This window comes from Arvicanthis niloticus, chromosome 19, assembly GCF_011762505.2.
Source record: "Arvicanthis niloticus isolate mArvNil1 chromosome 19, mArvNil1.pat.X, whole genome shotgun sequence".
NCBI lineage: Eukaryota > Metazoa > Chordata > Mammalia > Rodentia > Muridae > Arvicanthis > Arvicanthis niloticus.
The window spans coordinates 1,533,110-1,556,454 of NC_047676.1; the positions used below are offsets into that span (position 1 = coordinate 1,533,110).

Genomic DNA, 23,345 nt, shown 5'->3' on the forward strand with positions numbered 1-23,345 from the left:
TGGTGGTAGAGGAGCCAGTCTAGAGGTCAGTGCGAACAAAAGGCAGCTCTATCTATTTTTTATGACACTTGTATTTTGAAAGTAACTTAAAACAAGCATCTTCTTAAAAAAAAAAAAAAAAAAAACTGTGTCATTCACTGAGATTTTCAGGAAATGTCTGAATGCTACCAACTTCATTCAGAAAAAAAAAATCGTCTTTAACATCAATCTGTTCACAACAGCTTTGCTGTGCAAACGTAACACGAGCCTGAGTCTGAATGGATCTGCTATTGTAACTCAGCAGAACTTTACTCTGTAGCCAGTTATTTTAAAACCTGCCTTTTTCCTAATTCTGTACCACTGTAACTAAGGCTTCTTGCCACTATGTCTCCTTTCAGAAGTCAAAAGCATCCACGAGAACCCAGGGCCACGAATCCACTGAGCTCCCATAAGCCCAGGGCCACAAATCCACTGAGCTCCCATAGGCTTCGTGTGGCACAGCACTGCACACGCAGGCCCAGAGTACATGGCTGCACTGCACATGACACTCTCCACTTACGTACACACACTCATCTACATATACTCAAACCTGTACAGTCAAATGATTGTATGTACATCATTCTCATCTGTGTACATATACATGTGTACATGCATGCTCCTACTGCTCCTACACATATATTCACCAACAAGCACACACATGCACACTCCAACACTTGTATGCACTCTACACATACACATTTCAACATGTATACACTTGCATACTCTTATCTATACACACACATATAGAATAATAGGCATACTCATATTCGTTCACAGTCCAATACACTTATCTATGTATGAATACATACCGCCACACCTACATACACACCATCATCTTCATATGCACATGTGCACTCCAACACATATACATACACACATACTGTTATCAGTGTACACTCATACATGTGCATACAGCAACATATATACATAACACATATTTCAACATATAAACACATATCCATACTCTCATCTAAATGCACCCTCCAGGCACACACACACACACACACACACACACACACACACAAATGCACGCACATGAACATGCACACACACACATATTCTCATGTGTGTACATTCATATATGTTTCACATATACACACTCATCTACACACATGGGCATGCACCCTTATACACATGTATACACATTCTCTCTCACACAGAATGACATGTACCCTAAGCTGACAAGGACATACAAAGCTCAAGAAAAACTATGGCCATAAGAAATCTCAATCTCTCTGCCAGAGCCTGACATATACAGAGGCGGATGCTCACAGCTAACCATTGAACTGATCACAAGGTTCCCAATGGAGGAGTCAGAGTGAAGACTGAAGGAGCTGAAGGGGTTTGTGGCCCCATGAGGAGAGCAACAATACCAACCAACCAAAGCTCTCAGGGTCTAAACAACCAGCCTGGAAGCACATAGGGAGGGACCCATAGCTCCAGCTGTATATGTAGGAGAGGACGGCCTTGTCAGGCATAGGTGGGAGAGGAGATCCTTGGTCTCATGAAGGCTGGATGCCCCAGTGTGGGGGGAATTTGAGGGTGGGGAGGTGGGAGGGTAGGTGGGTAAACATCCTCATAGAAGTAGGAGGAGGGGGAATGGGGTTTTCGGAGGGTGGAGAATGGGGAAAGGGGATAACATCTAAAATGTAAATAAATAAAATATTCAATAAGAGAAAGAAAGAAATCTCAGCCTCTCCCTCACTGCACATGAAACTTGCATCACATCTGTGCAATGAAGCTGTTGTGAACAGACTGAGTGACTTTACACCCAAGAACAGAGCTGTTGGAAGTAGTCTGCTATGGACCTTTATAGCTTGCTGAGCTCAATGAGTGTGCACACAGGAGAGGCCAGTGAGCAAGGGAAGGCAGGTGAGGAGGAGTTCAGCCTAAGTCACCCACTTTGAAAATTGTCCTGTCGCTCTGGGACTCTGAGTTGGAGTGGGGAAGAGGAAAAAAAGGGTGATCAGGCCCTTTTGATACCAGGCAGCATGTGGAGCAACAGCAAGTGTCCTCAGTCCCTTGTCACCAAGAGCCAACACCTGTTACCCAAATACCTTTAAATCCACTTAAATCAGATTTCCAGCATAATTTCTGGACTCAGCTGTAAATGTAACTTTTATTTGCCAGATGTAATTGTCATCTCAGAGGCTTACTCTTGAGTAAGCCCACACTTTCTGGTTCTTTCTGAACATTGACTGGCTGGTTCAACTTAGCTGTTCTGGCCCAAACTTTTCTCCAAACTGACTGATTCAAACTGGCTTCTCTTGGCTTCTGGTTGAATTATTCTGCTTGGTCTCTAACTCTGGCCATCTGTTTTAATCTTCTGAAGAGTAGAACATTCTCTGGCTCATTCTGTCTTCACCTGTAACCTGTCTCTGTAAAACTGCCACCCCATCTGCAATGCTCTCTTAAGTCACCTGTCTTTCCTGTCTGCCATTGTCAGAGTTGGGTGTATCCCATTTCTGACTCATTTTGCCAAATCTTTCTCTGATTCATCACTTTGTCTGCCCCTCAATTAGATGGTCACTTTCAGATGCATCCTTCTACAAACTAACTTTACCTTCATTGTTTGGGATTGAGGAATGTACTATGGGTGTGTCTATATTGTAGCCAGAGGAATTAAAGGTGTGTCTGTATTCTAGCCAGATCACACAGACCTAGAAGGTATTTGGATGTGATCTCTTTCCAGAGCAACCATGTTGCTGGATTAAAATTCCTCTATACTCAGCATGCTCAAAAACAGGATCTGGTTTGGCCCAGATTTGATGAGCTTGGTTATATTTCATACCAGACTCATATTTTATGGTCTTTTGCCTTTTAACAGATTGTCACAATAAAGTATGCTATTCAGAGGATTAGGACAATCTCAGACAAATGAAGAAGTGAGAGCAAGCATCGACCTCACCCCTGACCAGCCTCACTTAACACTCACACTGGGTGCTCACAGATCTTCAGGTCTGACAGTGATCTGACATCTAGAGGGCTGGAGTTCAGAAGATGAGGTCCCCTCTTGCCTCTCTCCTGAACATACATCTTGAGCATCAGGCCCTCACAAGAAAAGAAAGGCTGGGTGGTTTGGGTGAACACTCAGCTCACAGAGCACCAATTGGTGACATTTTAAGCTTTGGGGCCACAGAGCACCCCCCATACCCACACAGCTCATGTCCCTGTGAAAGTAGTGAATGTTTCAGGAAAAAATTATTTGCATAGCAGCCAGATCTGGCCTGTCCGGCCTCTCTGTCAGTACTTCCAGCAAGGATTTGTTTGTCTTTCTGAGCTGAGAGAGTGTACTCTAGAGACCACAGCAGAACATTCTTAAAGCTCTGGCTAAGATACCTGTGTCAGGTGGAAAGACACAGAAAAACCCACATAACATGTCTATGGCATCTTGACACTGTGAGTGGTTTAACAGAGCTTCAGTTTGGCTGTGTTCTCAGCATACCCATCTTCAGACAGATGAGGTTCACGTGTTTCTAACAGTTATAGGCAAGGCCCAATTTGGGTCTGAGAGACACACAGTCTACAGTAACAATGTCCACCATTCAGGAGTCTTGGACTGACTCAAGGTCCCTACAAGGGCAGGACTGTCTGATTCCAGCCTATGCTAACCAGAGCTTCTGTTTTGTCTAGTCTGGTCATAAAACAGGCTTAGGTATCAAATACCGAACTCAGTGTAAGCTTGTCTACTTTCAGTGACCCCAGGTGGGCCGGGTGTGTCAGCTACAATCTGCCACTCAGAAGATACTCCCCTTGAAACTGCTTTAAATACACCTGGAAGGCGCACTCCTTCCCCGCCCGGGGTACCCACACTGTGGGGCTGAGACAGGGACCTGTGTCACTATGGTGCTGGGTTAACTCAGCCTGAGAGCTGTCCACTCCACCGAAGTAGAGAATGTTCTGCAACTCCCACCAGTAGATCCAGAGCTGGTTCAGGGTGGCCTGGGAGCTCTGGTTTGAATCTTAAGTCCATCAAGAAACAGAACAGGTTCTGGAACATAGTAGGCCATGGTGGTGGGGAATCTCTGTGCTCTGGGACATGGGTACAGCAGCCACATGAACCATAGAACTCTGAAGATGAAGCCTAAAGATCAGAGCGAAAGACAGGAAGAGACAAGCTAGTTTCAAAGGAAGCAGCAAGAAGATAGCATGTGCCAGTAAAAGCAGGCTTAGAAAGGGAGAGACAGTTCCACCCTGGCTGAGCAGTGACATTGTAACAACAGTCAAGGTGCGTACACATACACACACACACACACACACACACACTCACACACACACTCACACACACACACCATGCAGACTGCCAGCCAAGAGAGCTACTTACTTCCTCCATAAGGCCAGGGGCTGCTCTGGCTCCTTATCAGGAGGTCCCAGGGAGGCCACGAGTGCAAAGGGCCAGGCCAGCAGCATCATGAAAGCGGCGAACAGGAGCCGGATGGGAAACAGCGTCAACGTCATGAAAGCCACCTGGGGAAACAGGTGTTATTTTTTAAGCACTCCTGCTTGAGAACAGGTTGGAGCTACCTGCACTCGGGCAGAGCCAGATCACAGCTAGCCAATGCACTGTCATCCTTGTGGCTCCCACTCTACACTCTTCACCAAAGACACTTTGGGAACAACAAGGCAGGGCTTGGCTGGCACTTAGCTCTGCTCCGACTCTGACAGCACATCCATGCAGAGGACCTGGCACCCAAAGCTGGAGCCCAAGCACCCAATGCTTAGAGCCAGGCTCCCATGCCTGTTCAACACATAATATCCTCCGACCTCTCCCTAAGATCATTATGGTGGAGCTGAAGATGAGTTCAACCCCAGAACACAAGGCGTGGTAGCCCAAACTTGAAATTCCAGCACTGGGGATTAGTGGGACCCTGGGGCTTACTGGCCAACCAGCTTAGCCTACTTGGTGAGCTCCAGACCAGTAAGAAACCCTGTCTCAAAAGTGCCCAGGGAATCACAGCTGAGGTTGATCTCATGGCTTCGACATGTATATGCGCTCATGCAGAAACTGTTGATGTGAACAGAGACAGTATATGCAGACCCAATACTGATGAAGCAGTGAGGGGGACTAAGCAGAGTTGCAAGACCAACCTTAGACCAAAGAGCAGAGAAGTCAGAGCAGCTCTCGGGAGAGCCATAGCCCAAGGGAGGCATGGCTTACTAACCAGCGCTCACCTCCGGGCAGCTGGAGGCTACAGGACCAGGCCGTTGTTGCCTGTGTCTCTGAGTTCAGAAAGCATGTGGTGGGTAGCTTTGTGGGGCAGAGTCAAATGCTGCATTAGTGGGTGGTATTTTTCACAGCCTTAGAAACAAGTGTGGACTTGACACTGAGCATGGTCAATCCATGCTCATACCTTTTAAAGTCACATGTGGTCTGCGGACAGGACAGATACAGCTACCAATATCTACTCCCACACATAATTCACTCACTGAGGCAATGATTACATATGGCATCTCGTACCTGGCAACGACTCCTCCATCCCATACAAGCCGGCAGTGGGCTGCCTGATGTCTTTGGAGGTAAGAACATTATCAACCCCTCTCCTGCCTCTATTAGGACATAATGCTTTTTCTTATGCAACATGCTAAAGTGCTGCAGTCAGGGTTCCTCTAATGTCAGTGCAATGCTAGGAAGTAACCTGCTGGGGCTTGTGTGAGGGGTGCTGAGAGGATGCCTGTCAGGGCTTGTGTTTGGAGTGATGGGAGGAGGCCTGTGAGGCACCTCTGATACCCTCCACTGACCCCATGCTGTTGTAACTGCCGCTTCCTACTGACATATCCCTGCCTAGCTTCTAGGATTTCTAGGATCCCAGCTTTGTAGACTGTGGTTTTTCCCTGGGTTAGCCTTGCTTGTTTTTCCATGAGGAGTTTTCCCAGAAGCCCTTAGCAGGCTTCCTGATAATGCCAAACTTGAGAGTTGAGGAAGGGGGCTCTGCAGCATCACTGTTCAGCATGTGGGGAGAGATGTGAGCTAGGAAGGAAGCCCTTTGCATTGGTGTGCTGCCTGGGGTCAGAGAGGACAGCATGCTGGGGAGGGCCAACAAACCTCAGGTGTCAGGACCACCTATAGGTGTTTCCTCTGCACTCTGTCTCCACTTTTACTCAGCGCTGGCTCTCTAGCTTTTGTCTGTACCGCAGAGAGCAGGGAACCCTCCCCCAGGTAACCAAGGCAGGATTAAGGGGGCCTACCTACCACAGTCCTTCTAGAACCTATTGCTGTACCTTCTGCCCATTATCTCCTCAAGCTACCATCTTCAGGAGGACTCTGCACAGCCACTGGTCTCTACATCATCAGTGCCTACCCTGGTGCGAACCGGTTTAAACAGACTAAGGGATCACAGGCCATAGTAGAGGCCAATGTTTCTGAGACACTACAAAAGGAAACGGCTAGCCTGGAGGCCATGACAATATTCAGAGTAGCTGAATCTGCTGGTGACTGTGTGGGGCGTGGGGAGGAGAAGCAAACCTCTAGGCAGCCACGAAAGTCATTCTTAGAAAATCAGGCTAGACCAAAGAGCAGGAAAACATCAGACAACTTTCCAGATGCTTTGCTTTCCAGGTGTGTGTGGCTACCAGGTGGGCAGGGCCTTCCTCTATCAAAGCCTGCAAGGCACCTTTTCTTTCTGTAGCTTATGGGATCAAGAACTGTCCACATCAAGAACAGGGTGCCAGAGGGATGCTGGGAGGAAAACAGGAGTCCACTTTCCACACTCAGGAAGCCCAGGGTCATGTTGGATTCCAATTTGTAGCATGTGCGTGAGAAGGTCTCCAGGGTCCATTTTACCAAAACCACACACAGTATGGCTGCCTACCAGAGAGGGTTAGGTAGCATGTGCAGACTGGCTACCCTATACAGGAAGTGGCCATTGAAGAGCTGGCCAAGAGTATGAAGGAAGGAAGGAAGGAAGGAAGGAAGGAAGGAAGGAAGGAAGGAAGGAAGGAAGGAAGGAAGGGGTAGCCTGGTACAGGCTACAGGACAGATGAAAGAGGGAAGAGACATGGAATAAAGGACTCAGCCATGCTTCCAGGTGACAAGGTTGGGCTCGAGGTTGCAACTCCATGAAAATTCCATCGACACAGAAAGTGTTGGGCTACTGATGCTGGGACCTGCAACCCAGCCTTCCTAAGACCAGCTGTGGACAGTAGATACCTATTGACTATAAAGGAGCCACATCACTCTCAAAGATGCCGAGGCAAGGAAACTGTGTGGTCATCTCCTCTGTGAGCTGGAAGTAAGCAACTAAACCACAGTTCAGTAAAGAATTACACTGGCCCAAGGCTGTGTGTGGTAACTTAAATTGCCCTCTGAAGGTTGATCATAACAAACCAACCCTTCAAGAGAGATACAGTCTAGATGAATAGGCACTGGTACACACACACACACACCGTCCATCACAGCAGAGGAGACAGTCTGAATTAGGTTTTAAGGGCTGCCTTGGGAGGGAGGTTATGACCGACTCCCAACAAGAGGGTTCTGTCCAACAGCGTCCATTCCACATCCATCCTGTGAAACCTAGGCTCCCTGTGAGGCTGGGCCCGGGGTCAAGAACAGGAGGTATGGATTGAACTGCAATACCCAGGGTAGCAAACATGGACATAGCAAAGAGTAGCCAAGGAAGGAGTCCACAGGCCAGGACAGAGCTTCAAAGCATCAACGAAAACAACAGACACAAGGGCTGGGCGTGATACACTCTAGGACGTCTGCTCATAAGCACAGACACACACATATGCTCACAGTGACATTTACAGACAGATACACATTCACACGCCCACTGGTAGAGAGTGATACAAATACACATGCTCATACACCCCAGTATATACATGGACACATTCATATATGCACTAAACACGTACATATTGATACACATGTACAAATACTCGAAATCATACAACACGGACACATTCATATTTATACACACACTAAACACATACACATTTATACATGCATACACATATACCAATATAGAAAATGTGGACACATTCATATACACACTGAATACATACGTACGTACACATAGATATATGTGTATGCAGTGATAGACAGAAATCAATTCATACAATGTAGACAAAGATTCAAACACTGAACACATATACACAATACACATGAACACACACAGCCACACACAAATTACACAATTCATACACTGAACACACACACACATTCACATATACAGTGACGAGTGGACATACTCACATACAATGACCACACACTGCATAGTTAAACATGTATACACTGATATACATCTATGCCAATATGTATAACATGGGCACACTGAACACACAATTACTCATGTACACACACAAGCCAATACACATAACATGGATATGCATTTTCACACACATTGAACACATGAATACTATCTTAGTTACGGTTTTATTGCTGTGGAGATATAGCCTGACCATGGCAACTCTTATTAAAGGAAAACATTAAATGGGGGCTGGCTTAATTTCAGAGGTTTAGTCCATTATTGTCATAGCAAGAAGCACGGTGGCATGCAGGCAGACATGGTGTTGGGACGGAACTAAGAGTTCTACGTCTTGATCCAGAGGCAGCAGAAAGAGATTGCTACATTAAGCCTAACTTAAGCATATATGAGACCTCAAAGCCTACCTTAACAGTGACACACTCCTCCGATGAGGCCACAACCATTTCAATAGGCCACACCTTCTCATAGTGCCACTCCCTGTGGGCCACACATTCATACACATGAGTCTATGGGGGCCATTCCTTTTCAAACCACCACAGAGCCACAGACACACTTTACTCTCTCTACTGCCCCTGGTAGAGATACCTCCAAACCAGCTCTTACAAGGTGAAGTTGGTCACTGCTGACCACTGAGACCTACAGCAGACCTATGAAGAGACTGTTCGTCAGGTAGTCTCCAGTAGACACAGTGGAGGATCAAGGAAGATAAGCAACAGGCAATGGGGCGCTGGAGTGGTATGTGGGGGGCAGTCAGCAAGGCTCAGTCAAGAGAGTGATGGATAGCATAAGGCTAGGTCCCCAAGGAGGATGCTAGGCGAAAGAAAACCAGGAGGATCAGTTCCTGAAGGCCAGCAGGACAAAGACCAGCAGTAGTCAGATAGTTTTTAATAGGCAGGCCCTGAGCCAACAGGATGGCCCAGTGGGTAAAGATGGCCAAGCTTAACAACCTGAGTTCGATCCCTAGGGCTTACACTGTGAAATGAGAGAACTCAACTCCTTCAAGTTGTCCTCTGACCTCCACATGAATGCCGTATAGCACACATCACACACACACACACACACACACACACACACACACACACACACACACACATTCACACTGTAATACTAAAAAGTCTGGCTCTCATTCTGGCTCCTTAGAAAAACTCAACCAAGGGTCACAGACACTCTTATGAGCAGTCCTTCCTGGGAGGCTGCTAAGACTCTCATCTTTGTCTACAGGATCAGGTGTAGGCCAATCCAGGTTGATGGCCAAGGTCCCATTCTATCCCTGCCCTAGGCTGGTACCACAGTGACCCAGAGCCACTGACAGAGGGTGTCCCTGCACTCTGGAGGTGGTCATTCTTTCTGCCCAGCTGTCTGGTCTTTAGGCAAGGCCCCTTCCACGCATTCCGTCTCAGTAGTTTCACAGCCTTGGCTACCCCCCTGGATGTGCCAGGTCTATTAAGGGTCCACCATCCCACCTCCCTGACAGGGATACTTCTGGGATCCCTGAAGAAGAGCCTGGGAGGTTCCAGGACAAGTAGTTTCTGCTACATGGTTCCATGCAGAAGGTGATGCACAGGATGTGGGTAAGTTCTGTACTCTGGGGAGCTGTGCTCCTCCATCGATCAGGGAGATAGTCTGAGGCTGCCAACTTTAATGTTGTTGGTGGCAGCAGAGCTGGATGCCACCCTAGGGGCACCACTGGGGGATAGGTGAGTCTAGGTTCTCTGTGGGACAGCTGAGGGTGGAGCTTCAAGTTACACAAGGCACCAAGGGAAGAGCCGAGGCAACAAGCATAGGGACATAGAAACAAACGGATGGTTCCCCAGCTGCCGGGATGACTTCAGCATTTGGGGCAAACACAGCTCAAGGGCCACAGAGATGGCCAAGTGGAGGAGTCTCAGACAGGTGCAACAGTCTGGAGGACATAGCAACTGGGCAGGGTGTCAACAACACAGCCAGCAACTTAGCTGGGACCAGAGCAATAAGACAACATCCAAGTACAGCTAGCCCAAGTCAGGGCATGCAGAACTGTAAAATAAACCAGCGAGATCTAACCATCACACTTGGAGCAGTCACCATAATAGCACACAGGTGACAGAGACCTGCTATCAGCCTCTAAGAGGTTGGACCAGAAGATCCACATGCTACTTCTTCATCCAGAAATTCAGGGTAGGAGCTAGATTTGCTCAGGGATGGGTGGGATGGTTTGTAAAATGAAGGGCTGCTGGAGCCACAAGGAGCTGTCTTAGCATAATACCCAAACCCTCACCCTAAAGGGAATGAGAAACACAGGTAGCCCAAGAGTGAAACAAGGCAGCAGTTGGTCAGAGCCCAAGACCAGGGTTCCAGGAGCAACAGGAGAAACCACTTAGGGACACAGCAGGCACCAGGGCCTGGAACCCCTACTCTTCTCAGGACACATACCTCTCTGATATACTAGCTCATAACACAAGGACAGTACTACTACAATGACATCACCCTGGACTTCCTTTACCAGTGGTCAACAGGGTAACTAAGTTACCAGCATAGTGGCTGAGTCTGCACTCTCCCCAGTGTCCCCTCCCTCGGCACAGCCAGCCACAGTTTTCTCTCTTAGCAGCTCACTTTGATTTCTCCAACAAAACAAATTCAGAATGCGGCCCAACATGGGCCTCTCTGGCTCTTGGGTTTGGGACTACTATGGTAGCCAAGGAGGGGTGGAAAGACGGCTGCAAATGCCATGCGTTCCTGGTCTATATGAGGGTGAGACATTCACAGCCAACTGGCAGCAGCAGGAAGTGGGAGTCTGGGCCAGAGCCCTGTTGGGAGTAAGGCTGACCCTGAAATTACTGAGTCCAGAAGGGAGGGCAGATCTGCTTCCTGTGTAGTCTAAAAAACTATCCTGGTGAGCTGGTGGGCAACCTGTACATCTTGAGGCTCTGAGGATAAAGCAATGGGCTTCCCATATGGGTTACAGAAGAGAGGTTAAAAACTCCAGGGATGTCTCCAGCACACTGAGATACCTGGGGAATTTAGCCCTGGGGCCAACTGTGGGCCAACACCCCAAACCGGTAACTAATGACTAATGTCTAAGGTCTGGAGCAGCGTGAAAGTGAAGCCTATCTTCAGGAGCTACCGCCACAAACCAGAGAGGAAAGACACACACAGTTTATTTTACCAGCTCCTATGAGGATACACAAGCTTTAAAAAGCACTACAAATCACTCACACATTTCTCAGCTGGAACTTCAAGGCACATGGCTGAAGCCTATAGCCCACAGCCATGGAGAGCCCCAGGTGACTTCAACTAGAAGATATGGAAGCAAGTAAGCAGACTAGCCCAACAGGCGACCTCTGCCCTAGGTAGTCCCAGTACTTTAATTAGCTCCAGAGTGACTCTGTTCCTGCTAAACAATGGCTCTGAGGCAGGGAGCTTTCAATAGTCACATTCAGAACCAAACCTCAGGAAGTGGAAGAGGAGGAGAACACATCTTAAGCTGCAGGCAGTTTATCTTTTAAAAAAAAAAAAAAAACAGCCTTATCAAGCAAGCTCCTCTGACCCTAACCTCTTTACAAGAACAATCCTATAGCACCTGCCTACTGCTCAAGTGTCCTATACACCCCAGAGCCAAGATGAGGCCGGACACAGGGGACAGGGGACATCCAAAGGACACTTCAGCAGAGTTATTTCCATTGGGTTCATTTGTCCATTTCTCACTGGCATGTTCATGTCCCTGTCTTGATGGCCTTAGATACTGATAGTGTAGTGGGCTGAAGATTTCTGATGCTCACGCACAGCTAAGAGTGTCCACGTCTCCACCGGAACTTTCCTCAGAGGCTGCGCTTGTGGTGTGCTTGTGGCTATTTATAAGTGCTTCTTAGTTCTCCCACTCAAATCTAAAATTAAATATAGCTTTTCTAAGACGGAGCTATTTTTTTCATCTAAGCCCTGGGTCCCAACTCCCCAGGTCTATACCGGGTCTACCGGAGGGCTATCCAATGAAGTCTCAGCCTATAGCCCAATCCAGAGCGTTTTTGATGGAGACTGATCTGAGTCTGTCTTTAGGGAAACACTCAAAACTACAAATCACCTTAGGAACCACACGGGGAATTACGGGAGTGATTTCCAGAAGCACTGGCCCTGCTACACACCATTGTGGTCCCAGGCCACTTTGGTCTTACAGAACCACCAGTTTCAGAACACCACAAGTGTAGAACTCATTTTCACCAACCTTTGTGGCTCTGGTGGGAAGATCCTAGAAACTGTTTTGTCAGCTGGATCCTCCCAGTTCAGGCCTGTGTATAGTGCCTCACTGCTAGGACACGGATGGCACTGTTGAGGGAAACATCTCTGGGGTGGTGCCAAAACATCCTGGCATTTGCCTCAGATTCTGGGGACACTGGTGTGTGATCATGGAAGGCTGCGGGCTAAGTAAGGGCAGGCTGCACAAGTGGATATGAGATGGTTGGTCTCCCTTGTCTGAGGAACAATCCTGTTTCCCTGTGGCTAGCCACACATGGTTGACCTCTTTGCAAACTAAAAACACAGGTTGGGAACACACCTCTTCTTGGAGATGCACTATGTGCATGTGAAGGGTTCAGTCAGGCCCCAGAGATAGCTTTGGAACCCCATAATTTAACAAACAAGGACCTGGGAAGTCACCCTCATTACAGGCTCAGGTCTCCTCATGCCATTTTGTACGCAGCACTACCGCCTGCCTATTCCCTGCGCATAGCTGTGTTCCTACGGACAGGTGCTGGGACTTGGTGGTCGCAGAGCAACTGTTCATCTAGTTCAGCAGGCTCCCGCAGCACAGGTACGGACACCATGTTGCTATGTCTCCTTATGTGCTAGGAGTGTTAGGTAACCTTCACCCTGTGTAAGCCCCATATAGCAGGGTAGGCTAGGTAGCTGTCTATCTTAGCACAATCCATCCCCAGCAGGGAGGGTCCAGGCTTGGCCCTAACATCTGTGCAGTCAGAGAAAACACTACATAATCACACAGGCAGCCTTGGGCGGGAAAGAAGCAAGGCACCAGACGCACAAAGGGAGAGTAAATGGGAGGCCTGGGAACCCCCAAGAGCAGGCTCTATCAGAGACACTGCAGCGTCAGAGACGACCTGGGTTCCAGATAAGCTCAGGGAAAAAACAAAAAAACAAAAAAACACTCTAAGCACACCCATGTGTGGCCTTCTCACTCTAAGATACAGAAATGAGCCTACTGGAAGCAGTTACCCTACCTTATGGTGGGGGTGAGGTAGAGTTAAAGGGGCATCCCAAGGCCAGAGGGTAAAATAGGCTAGGTGTCAACAGAGTGCTCTGGACCTGCCTCAGCTAGACAAGACCTTTCTTACTCTTTAGCCTCATTAGGGAGGCCTCTGGGCTTTGAGAGCCCTGTAAACCTGTGCTCAAGGTCAAGAACTTGCCCAACCCTTAGAAAGGGCTGCGCTTCCATCAGCTCTGTTGCTTGTAGATACAGACTCCTAGGCACCCCTCCCTCTGGCCAGTCTGGACTGTCTTCTCCCTGCTGGGAGCCTGTGGACGGAGCACTTGACAAGCCTTTTACCCAAATGCTGTCTGGACAGCAGGCTTCCCAAAACAGCAGCACCAGCCCACTGCTGGCAGACCGAAGGACTAATACATGGGTGACGTGACTTAATGGACGGGCAGGCATAGAATGGAAAGACCTGTCTTCAGCAGACACACCTCAACACCTGTGACGTCGAAGTCTACTTTATGTGGCCAAGAACGATACACACTAAGACCCTGCACTGATGAGCACGCAGGGGTTAGGGGGGAGCCATGGCAAGAGGATAAGGGTGTGTGGGGAGCATATACTCTGAAAGGCCTCTACAGTGACTAGTGGGTTCCAGAAAATGGGCACAAGGCAGCGTCCCACACAAAGGTGCAGTAAGGGTGACGTTCTTAGGTGGGAGGGCCCAGGTTGGGCAGGATACATGGCTACTCGAGACAATGCTTATTCTCTGACTCAGGACCATCTTGGCAGGCATCTGGCCTTAGTCTGGTGTCAGGGGTCTCTCTGGGCTTTCCTCTCTTCTTCCTACACATGCAACTGTCGACACAAATCTTTCCTCGTGTCTCAGTGTGTAACAGCACGTGCATATGTACGTGCGTGCATGCGTGTGTGTGTGTGTGTGTGTGTGTGTGTGTGTGTGTGTATGTATGTTTGTGGAGGTAGATGGGTGGTGGCTCTGTCCCTCTGGTCCCCGCAGTTCTGTTTTGACAGTCCTGTAGCCTAAGGTGAAGCACTACAACAAAATAAACTGTAGCTGGGGTCCTACCAGGGTGGCCTGCCACCCAAGAACTCTGCCCAAGCAGAAAGTTCTGAAGACATACATTTGGGGGCTATGCACTGCCTTCCAAGAATGAGACTCAAAAACAGAGACTGGCCCTAAATCCCTCTCCAGAGCCACAGGGACTCAATAGCAGTTGACCTACTTTAGGGAGCATCAGAGGCAGGACTCCCCATAATTACGGTCCTCCAAAAGGGAGTTTTCCAGGCACTCAGCTCAACACCACGTGTAGAAACAGCTCAGGCTACCAGGAACAGGTGGCTCTAAGACAGGAGCCCTGCCAACAGCTTCCCAGGGCCTGCATCCCTGCAGGAGGTCCAAGCTTCCTATGGGTGAACAGTCCAGTCTCAGGAGACTAGAGAGAGAACTGGAGTTGAAGGGCTTGCTTCTGCTGGCTCCCACAGATCCTAACCCTAACCCTGTCCCTGCTCACTGAGGATGGTGGCTCCCCGAGAAGAGGTACTTCAAGTCTCAGGTGTCAGAGAAGCACCTGTTTATTAACACACTGTCCCTTCCTTGGGTCATTCCTGCAGTATCCAGGATGTGGAGTCCCTGTCTAGGGATACCATCCAGACAGGACTCATGATAAACCATGCTCTCCCCAACCCAAGTACCATTTTCACATTCTAAGTCTACTATTGAGATGTAGAGGGAGTTGGAAGCCATGAATATCAGACAACAACAGGGGAGGGGACCCCTGGGAGAGCCTCAAGAGTAGAGGTCTACCATGCAGTGGGAGAGACTAACCTGAGAGTTATACAGGAATTCACTCTGGTCCCATCTTCCTTGAGGAACCAGGACTCAGCTTAGGTCAGGAGACAGATCCATCCCAATCTGTGGCTGTCTCAAGACCCACTACCTGGGCCGAGTAAGGGAATCACAAGATTCAAGCCCTAGAGCATTCTCACTGTTTTCACTGGCAGGCAGGTCATTTGGAAAGAGGGACACTCTACATAGGTAGGAGGGCAGCCTACACAACCTATGTGGGTGGAAACCCCTACCCCTAGTACTCCCTGAGCTCCCTGATGGAGGAGACCACAGCACCACCCTCCCCATGCCACCTGCAGACGCAGAGGGCTCCTCTAGTTTTAGCTGGCAGGGAAGGAGGTTTATGGGAACTGTGTCCCAGAGACTGGTTATTCCTCTAAAGGACAGAGTCGACTTGATCCCATGCCTCTGGAGAGAAGGCTCCCACCTCACTGACCACAGGAGCTACATAGTCTCAGGGGACTGGTCAGAATAAAGAGGCTTGGGAGGCTGTAGGGGAGGATGAAGCCTGTTTGGGAAGGGGCTTAGCTTTTGGAAACTTTTGAGGCCAGATGAGAAAGTCAAAAGAACAACTGGCAGGACATACTACAAATACCCAAGGACTCCTTCCTGTAGGTGAAAGACTTCCTGGACAGGTGGACCTGGGTTTGATCTGTCCATGGAAGTTGTCCCCTTACAGGATAATTTGGCAAGCACAACTACTAAGAGACTCTTAAAATATGGCATTTGCTGCCTGACCCAGCTAGAGCCTAGCCCATAGACATCTCTGCACAAGCTCTCCTCTCTACTACACAGTCAAGAGGCAGTCCTTGCCATCCCAGACTTTAGGTCAGTCCAGTTCTGTGTCTACTTAGACAGTTAAAATTGTGTTTTAAAAATGCCTGTAGATGGTTAAGTAAGTTCTTAGGAAAAATTAAGTCACTTTTCTGACTCTAAAGCAGACATGACTGAAGGGTAATGTGCTGGTTCAGGAAAAGAGCTGCCCACAATGGTCTGCCTAAGTGGCATGTCCCAGGTTAAGTCACGGCTCAGTTCAGCATGCCACCCATGACATTGGCAACATGCTGAAGGGCCACCCCATGGAAAAGAGCCCAGGAGCACATGGGTTAGCTTTAACTCATTAAAAAAAAAAAAAATTGCTATGGTGATACAATGTAACTTGGGCTGCCATCATAGTTAAAACATCAAAAACGCCCCAACCCCCAAACTGGGTCCTTCCCTCCAGGCTAGCGTTCATTTCCACAATAATTGTAGACTACAGGTTACAGACATCAGGAACTCCAGCTCAAGAGTGGTAGGGATCCTCTAACATACTGCAGACCTGTACCCTTCCCCCAGCCATGAGCAGTCCTGAGAGACCTTGTTTACCACAACAGACCAAGTGATAGGATCTAGGTGGAGTTACCCACCTTGGCTGCCCAGAACACAGAAGCAGAACTGCCCCTGGGCTTGCCTTGAGACATCTCTGACCCTGACCTAGAACGAATTATGGATTATCCCACCCATCTCCGGCTGAAACCAGGAGGGGTTGTGGGTTGGGCCTTCCCCTTTAAATTGAGAGCTGAACATTAAAGCTTTGAGCCTTGATCAGAGAACTTTGTCTTGGCTTCATCTCTTCTTGCCCTCCTTCCCCCTTTCATTCCCAGCCCCCTTTCAGGTGAACCCAGTTGACTTGTGGCTGCGGGCGGCTACACAGACCCACAGGGGTTGAGTGCAGAGCAACTGTGATCTTGGTCATATGGGTTGGTAACACTTTTTCCTAGGTGACGTCCAATGAAACTAGATATGGAGGAGTCCTGTGTGCAGGTAAGAGGAAGGCTCCCTGGGTCCGGCATGCTGGAATGCAGCTTTGAGAGACAAGATTTGATGAAAGATTTGCTTGGACACTCAAGCCTCATGGGTCTGGGGAAGGAAGCTTGGGGAACCTTCTCAGACACTGTGTAGGAGTAGATAATTGGACTTGTGGGCACTTTGTTAGGGAGGGGGTTGCAGAGGCACCGGACACAAGTGCCTGACAAGGGCAACAGGTGGGCCCCAAGCTGAGGGTCTGCAGCTGGGTCTAGATGGCCACCATTTAAGGCACAAAATTTCTGATCTTTAAAAAATGCTAAACACAGAGAGACGATGGCTCATTGATTAAGTGCTTGCCACTCAGCGTGAGAATCAGAGTCTGGGATCCCCTGAATCCAAGTGTCTTAGTTAGGATTTCTATTGCTGAGACAAAACACCAGGACCAAAAAGCTAGTTGGGGAGGAAAGGCTTCATTCGATAGCTTACACTTTTCGATCATAGTCCATCATTAGGGGAAGTCAGGACAGGAACGCAAACTAGCTGGAACTGGGAGGCAGGAGCTGATGTCATGAAGGAGTGCCATTTACTGGCTTGCTTCACATGGCTTGTTCCGTCTGCTTTCTTGTAGAACCCAGGACCACCAGCCCAGGGATGGCACCACCCATCATGGGCTGGGCCCTCCCCCTTATCACAAATTGAGAAAATGCCTTACAGCTGAATCTCATGAAGGCATCTTCTCAACTGAGGCTCCTTTCTCTCTGATGACTCTACCTTGTGTCAAGTTGAAACACAAAAACCAGCCAGGACACCAAGAAAATCCCTACCAAACGTAGCGGCACACCTGTAACTGCGGCCTCATAAGCCAGAGATGGGAATCCCCAGAGCAAGCTGACTTGCAGAATGACCATATTGTCAAGGTCTGGGCATGATGAAGAGACCACACCTCATTGAATGACGTGGAAAAGCTACTGAAAATGATTCCCAACATCAACCTTGGGCCTCCACATGCATGTGCACCCACATACTCACACCCTGACAGAAGCGGAGCACACGCAAACAAGTACACATACATGAAAAAAGGAAAAAAATAACAGAGAAACGTAATTCAGTTGCACAAAGATATAGTTGCATCAGGGTTGGCAACAGACAAAGGTTCCCACAGGAAGATATGTAAGGAGAGCAGCATCCAGGAGAAGCCCAAAAACAGCCTCAGGCTTCATGTCCATCTTGCGAGTTTCAGGCTACCAGGTGCACTAGCATATGGAAGTCACTAACACAACCTGCTTGCATGAAACTGTCACAGACCTAGAGGGTTGTTGGCTGACCTAGGGTTCCCAGCTACCACAGAATCCCTTAAGGCGCACACCTCTAAGCCTGTTTCACAAGCGAGGTACAGGTCACTGCTATTTGTATGAATGGTAACTCACTGACCACTTGCAGATAGAAAGGGTGACATTCAATTCAAACCAAAAGGCTTACACAGGAAAAGGCTGGAATTACAGCTGAAAAAGAATACAATGTAAGACACCAGCAAGTGGTTCCCTCTGGAACACTAGCCCCCAAGCAATTGGTGAGGAAACTGTGATGTCAGCTGCATCCAGCAGGGAACCCCGGAGAGGGGGGGGGGGGGTCTTGACATCACAGCTGTTTGAAGGCCAGAATGATATCTATACCTGCAAAGATGTGTGCTCTGTTGGACTCTGGGAGCTGTGACCAGGGCCACGGTGAGAGGAGGCTCTCCAGTGTCAGCTCCCATCTGTGTTGTGGAAAGTGCTGCTCTACCTGGGCCTTGAGCAATCAACAGCAGAACAAAAGCCAACTGCTGCTGCTAACACTAAGGAACATGAAAGGGAAGCCCACAGAGGGCCCATAGGCTCACTACAGATAAGGGTTCCCTGTAAAGGCAGGCAAGAGATCCACACTAAGGTACACCACACTCCTGTGAGAGAGAGACAGGTCAGAACCTAGTCCTGCATATCCTCATCTGAGACTCAAGAGGGCTAGGTACCATGCAGCCCAAGCCAGCTACTCTAGTATCCTCCTCCTACAAATCCTCCCTGTCCAGTGCTCCCCCAGTGTCTGTTGTCCATAAGGCTGTAGAACACCCGCACCTTCATGCAGCATGATGAGGTGCAACAGGATCTTGTAAATACAGGCCACCCTTCTCCAAGTCTCCTGCAGTGTATAGGTGCGCAGTGGACAGGAAGAGTCAACAGGACATTGCCATCCTTGTGCCCGTATGTCTGGAGCCTAAAAAACACCAGTCGTCGACAGGAGTAGCAGGATGTGTGCTGTCAGGATGGCATCACCACTCCTCCTGGAGCCAGGCCATAGCCACAGCCCAGCTGTGCATTGCCAGAGCTCTGACACTAGAAGAAAGGCGGGCCATATGAGATTCTCAGTATTTATGCAAATTCCACTCAGGGCTCTGAAGTTAGTTGAGGTCACCTGACCTTACCATCACCTGGGATGAGCCTGGGTACTGGGGGTTCACTGCTTCCTCAGAATATGCCACTGAACAAGGATGGGGCTCCAGCAGAAGGTGGCTCTGCTGTCCAGGAAGTAAACTCAGATCTAGGTAAATTTCAAAACTGGAAAAACCCATCAGAGCTAGGACGGGAAATGCTTGTACCACAGAGCCCGTGGGAAGTACCCCAAAAACCCTGTGACAGAAAAGCACTTTATGACTTCAAACATAACGAACTGTAAAGAACTTTAGCTGACAGCCCAAGACCTTCTGAGGCTTTTCCTTCATCAGTATCCTTGCTGTACAGGAAGCAGCGAGCACTTCAACCCCAGTGTACAGACCTTAGTCTGTTATTTTCTGTCTACTAAATGCTTAAGCTGCTTGCTAAATCTGTAGTTAAGTGACAGATGGGCGGCTAGAGGCTGAGGTGGCCTGTGTGTCCTTAATCCAAAGCTATACAGTAACCCCTCCCAGGGCAGTTTAGAGCCACTTGGAGTTGGAAGTTTCTGAGCTTCAGCCTTAAGGGGGGAAGTAGGTTCTTTTGCTTTAAGGACAGGTTATCTACCCATCCTCTAGAAACTTTTCAACAGAGCCTTCCACAAACGCAAAGGCTCTGCAAAGCATGGCTTGGGGGAATGTACGACAGAGAATTCTGAGGGCATTTATAAATATGTTCTTTAGCCACAGGCTGTAGACACCCAAGCAGCTACACACACTAAGGTTCTGGGCACGGCCTTATGGGCACATGCTTTTGAGCAACAAAAACCTGGCCCTAGAATCAGACTAAGTGTGCTAAGATTGTGACAAGCATGGATGCATAAGAAATGAGGAGCTAGGTTTCTGGGAGAAAGATGCCTCATCCATACTGAGAAGAGGCTGTGCATACAGAGCGGGAAAAGGGACAGGAGCATAAAGTAGTGGGGTGGAGACAGTGTGAGGTAAACCAGGAGATTAAAATGGGAGTAGGAACCAACCAAGATGGGGTTGAGGCAGGCTAATAAGGCTACGACTGGAAAGAATAACTAGGAATGGGTTGTTTACGGTGATTAGGGTGAGATGGGGTAGGGTGAACCAGGAGGGGACTTGGTTTGAAAGGGGCCTCAAATCCACACAGGCAGCAGATCCAGGAGGAGGAAGGAAGACCCACAAGTGACCCCGGATAGAGTTGTAGGCTAGGAAGTTGTGGAATGAAACTGAGAGTAATAAAGTTCAAATATGACTGTGCCCTAAGCCCTCCTGCCGGGCACAGCCTCGGGCGGGCAGTAAGGACCAACTGACAGCAGCAGAGGCTCCAGGAAAAGCCACACAGGCTTCAGACACAAGCAAGAAAGAGGACAAGACCTGGGGGCCAATATGAGGCAACCCTGCCTTTATCCTCTCCGTGTTCAATTCTGCTGACCATCCCGTTCCTGTGGGTGAAAACCAACCCCATTAGATGCTTTGAGAAGAAGCCGGTGCTTGGGAAAGTAACAACTTCCAACAGACCTCACAAACTTTACCTTAAAATTATGTCTGATAAGTTACACATTTAAAAACACCATCTCCTCCCAGAGCGGGTCCCTCATAGTTGGAAATACTACTCTGCCTGTAAACCACAAAAGTCTGAAACTGTGAACTCTGCTCATTACTCAGAGAAGGGTCCCAGAAGTGACCACAGCACCGGTGCCAGGTCTCACGGTGAGAGCCACAAGAACAGATGGTAACTGTGCCTAGATCCAGGTCCCCGCTCACTACCGGGCAACGGCGGCACACAGGTTCCCTCTCACGTGGGAACTAGATTGTATAAAGTTGATTCCGGGCACAGCCTGCTCAAGGGAGCATCGCTAACAACCGAAACAGTGTACTAGACACATGAAACAATCTGCAAGCATGGATGTAGAAATCATCCCATTAGGTTATGCCAGGGTCCCCGCACGTCCGGTGCTCCAGATGACAATCCAGGTTCCGACACTAGGCCACGGAGACACACAGTAGGCCTCCTAGCTGTGCGTAGACGCTGGAAAGGGGCTGCCTGATGCGAGGACCTCCCCACACGGCCGCCCACCTTCAGGCCTCCTGCTGGCGGGAACACGCGCCAGGCCCGGGATGAGGGTGCAGGGCCCAAAGGATGGAGTGCAGGGTCCGGTACCGAAACCAAAGAGGGTGTAAGTCAGTGTGCGCGCAGGCGGCGGGAAGCCGGACCCTGGCGCGGGCTGGAAGAGTGCTGCAGGGGAGGGGTGAGGCTCTCGGAGGACCGGGCGGCGCCCAGCCCCTCCCCACCGCATCCCGGGCGCATCCAGTATAGAGTACACCAGCGCTGCGGAGAACCCACCTGGGCCTTCTGCAGGGCGCTCAGTCGCAGCTCATGCACGAAGGGGTTCCGCCCCGGGGGCGCTAGCCGACGCGCGTCGCCTGCCCCAGAGCTGGAGGAAGGGGCGGCCCGCGGCCTGCGACCCCGCAGCCTCATGGCGGCCCGCGCCTGAGCAAGGAGTAGAGCAGATGGAGCACAGCCGGCCGAGCTCAGCGGAGCGGAGCCAAGAGCAGAGGAGCCCAGAGCTGCAGAGCTACCAGAGCGCGCGGGAGAGGGCCTAGGATGCACGGCCGCCCGGAGGCGCAGGCGCGGGAGGGGCGGCGTGATGTGGGTGGGGCCAACGGGATGCCCCGCCCCGACCGCTCTGGGCTATGAATGCGCTTGCGCATCTTAAGGCTCCTGGACTTACCTAGAACTCCGGGAATCCTGCGAATTTGCATGTGTAGGGAGACCTTGAAATTTGGGTCGCAGGAACCAAGGTTATGGGCGCGGCGACCGCGGAGGATCCCAATTATATCGCTGAGGCGATCTGCGCCCAAACCTGTGACACTAGAAGGAGGTTCTTGGAGCGACCCCGGACTCGGCCAAGCGGGCTTCTCAGCACAACACTGTCCCCACTGTCAACTTCCTTACCCTAACCATTGTAATCCATCTGTCGTCATTGTGGGAGAAGATAGGTTAGGGGACCCTAATTTGTATTACACCATTAACTAGGGATCAAAATAGCCTTCCTGCTAAAATGTATACATTTGACTCACTGAATGCCTTTTGCACCTTGTTTTAAAATAGGATACAAAGTAGCTTTCCGATCAAAATGTATACATTTGAAAAACTAATGAAATGCCTTTTGTAGCAACACCAGGTGCTTTTATTTGTATAACTCATAGACCCTTCAACAAGTAGGTGCTAGGAGACAGAGGGTTTAGCCTCAGCCACCAGACAGGAAGAAGGAGCCAAGTTCTGCCTAATTCCAGATACCCTTGGCTTCCTGTCTAACCTCCCCAAAGTCCAAACTTCCTGTGGACACCAGAGATCTCAGAGTCTCCACCATATCCTTTCCCAGAAGCCTGTTCATGGAATGACCCAAGCCTCTGATAACTCCTGACAGAAGTGTGACAGTGCTGTGTTTTGAGAAGTTGGCTAGAAGGAAACTGTGCAGATCTTGTCACTTCAAAGCTTCATCTTGTATTGGACACCTGAGTTATCTTGAGACCCCCTTGTCCCCTGTGCAAAATGAACCATGAAGCAGCCTCAGTACACACAGCCTTTCCTCTGGGCTAAGAAGGCTATTGGAGATCCTTAATGACTATGAACAACCTTAATGCTCTGATATGTTGTCCTGTGGCCTAGCCATTAGCATTCCACTGATCCTAGCTCTTAATTCCCATTTGTTCTAGTCTCAGACACAAGATTGCAGCACCCAAGGATCTTCAGCTCCCTGTCAAGAAAACCCCAGGCACAAAGGCCTGCCAGCCTTACATACAGACCTTTAGCCCAAGGAAGTCAGGTGGGCCAAGTGCCACCGG

The 23,345-nt window shown here is 49.4% G+C and overlaps 1 protein-coding gene across 1 annotated transcript in view; it reads right to left on the reverse strand.

The window, feature by feature from the left end:
* Lpcat1 (lysophosphatidylcholine acyltransferase 1) overlaps positions 1–22,125 on the reverse strand; it is a 51,359-nt gene extending 29,234 nt beyond the window's left edge. Inside the window, exons 1-2 of the mRNA XM_034523347.2 lie at positions 21,841–22,125; positions 4,343–4,485 (exon numbers count right to left, since the gene is read on the reverse strand). Of these exons, the coding sequence (XP_034379238.1) occupies positions 4,343–4,485; positions 21,841–21,975 (278 nt within the window). The 5' untranslated portion in view covers positions 21,976–22,125. The remainder of the gene's footprint in view (positions 1–4,342; positions 4,486–21,840) is intronic.
* Positions 22,126–23,345: the final 1,220 nt, after the last annotated feature.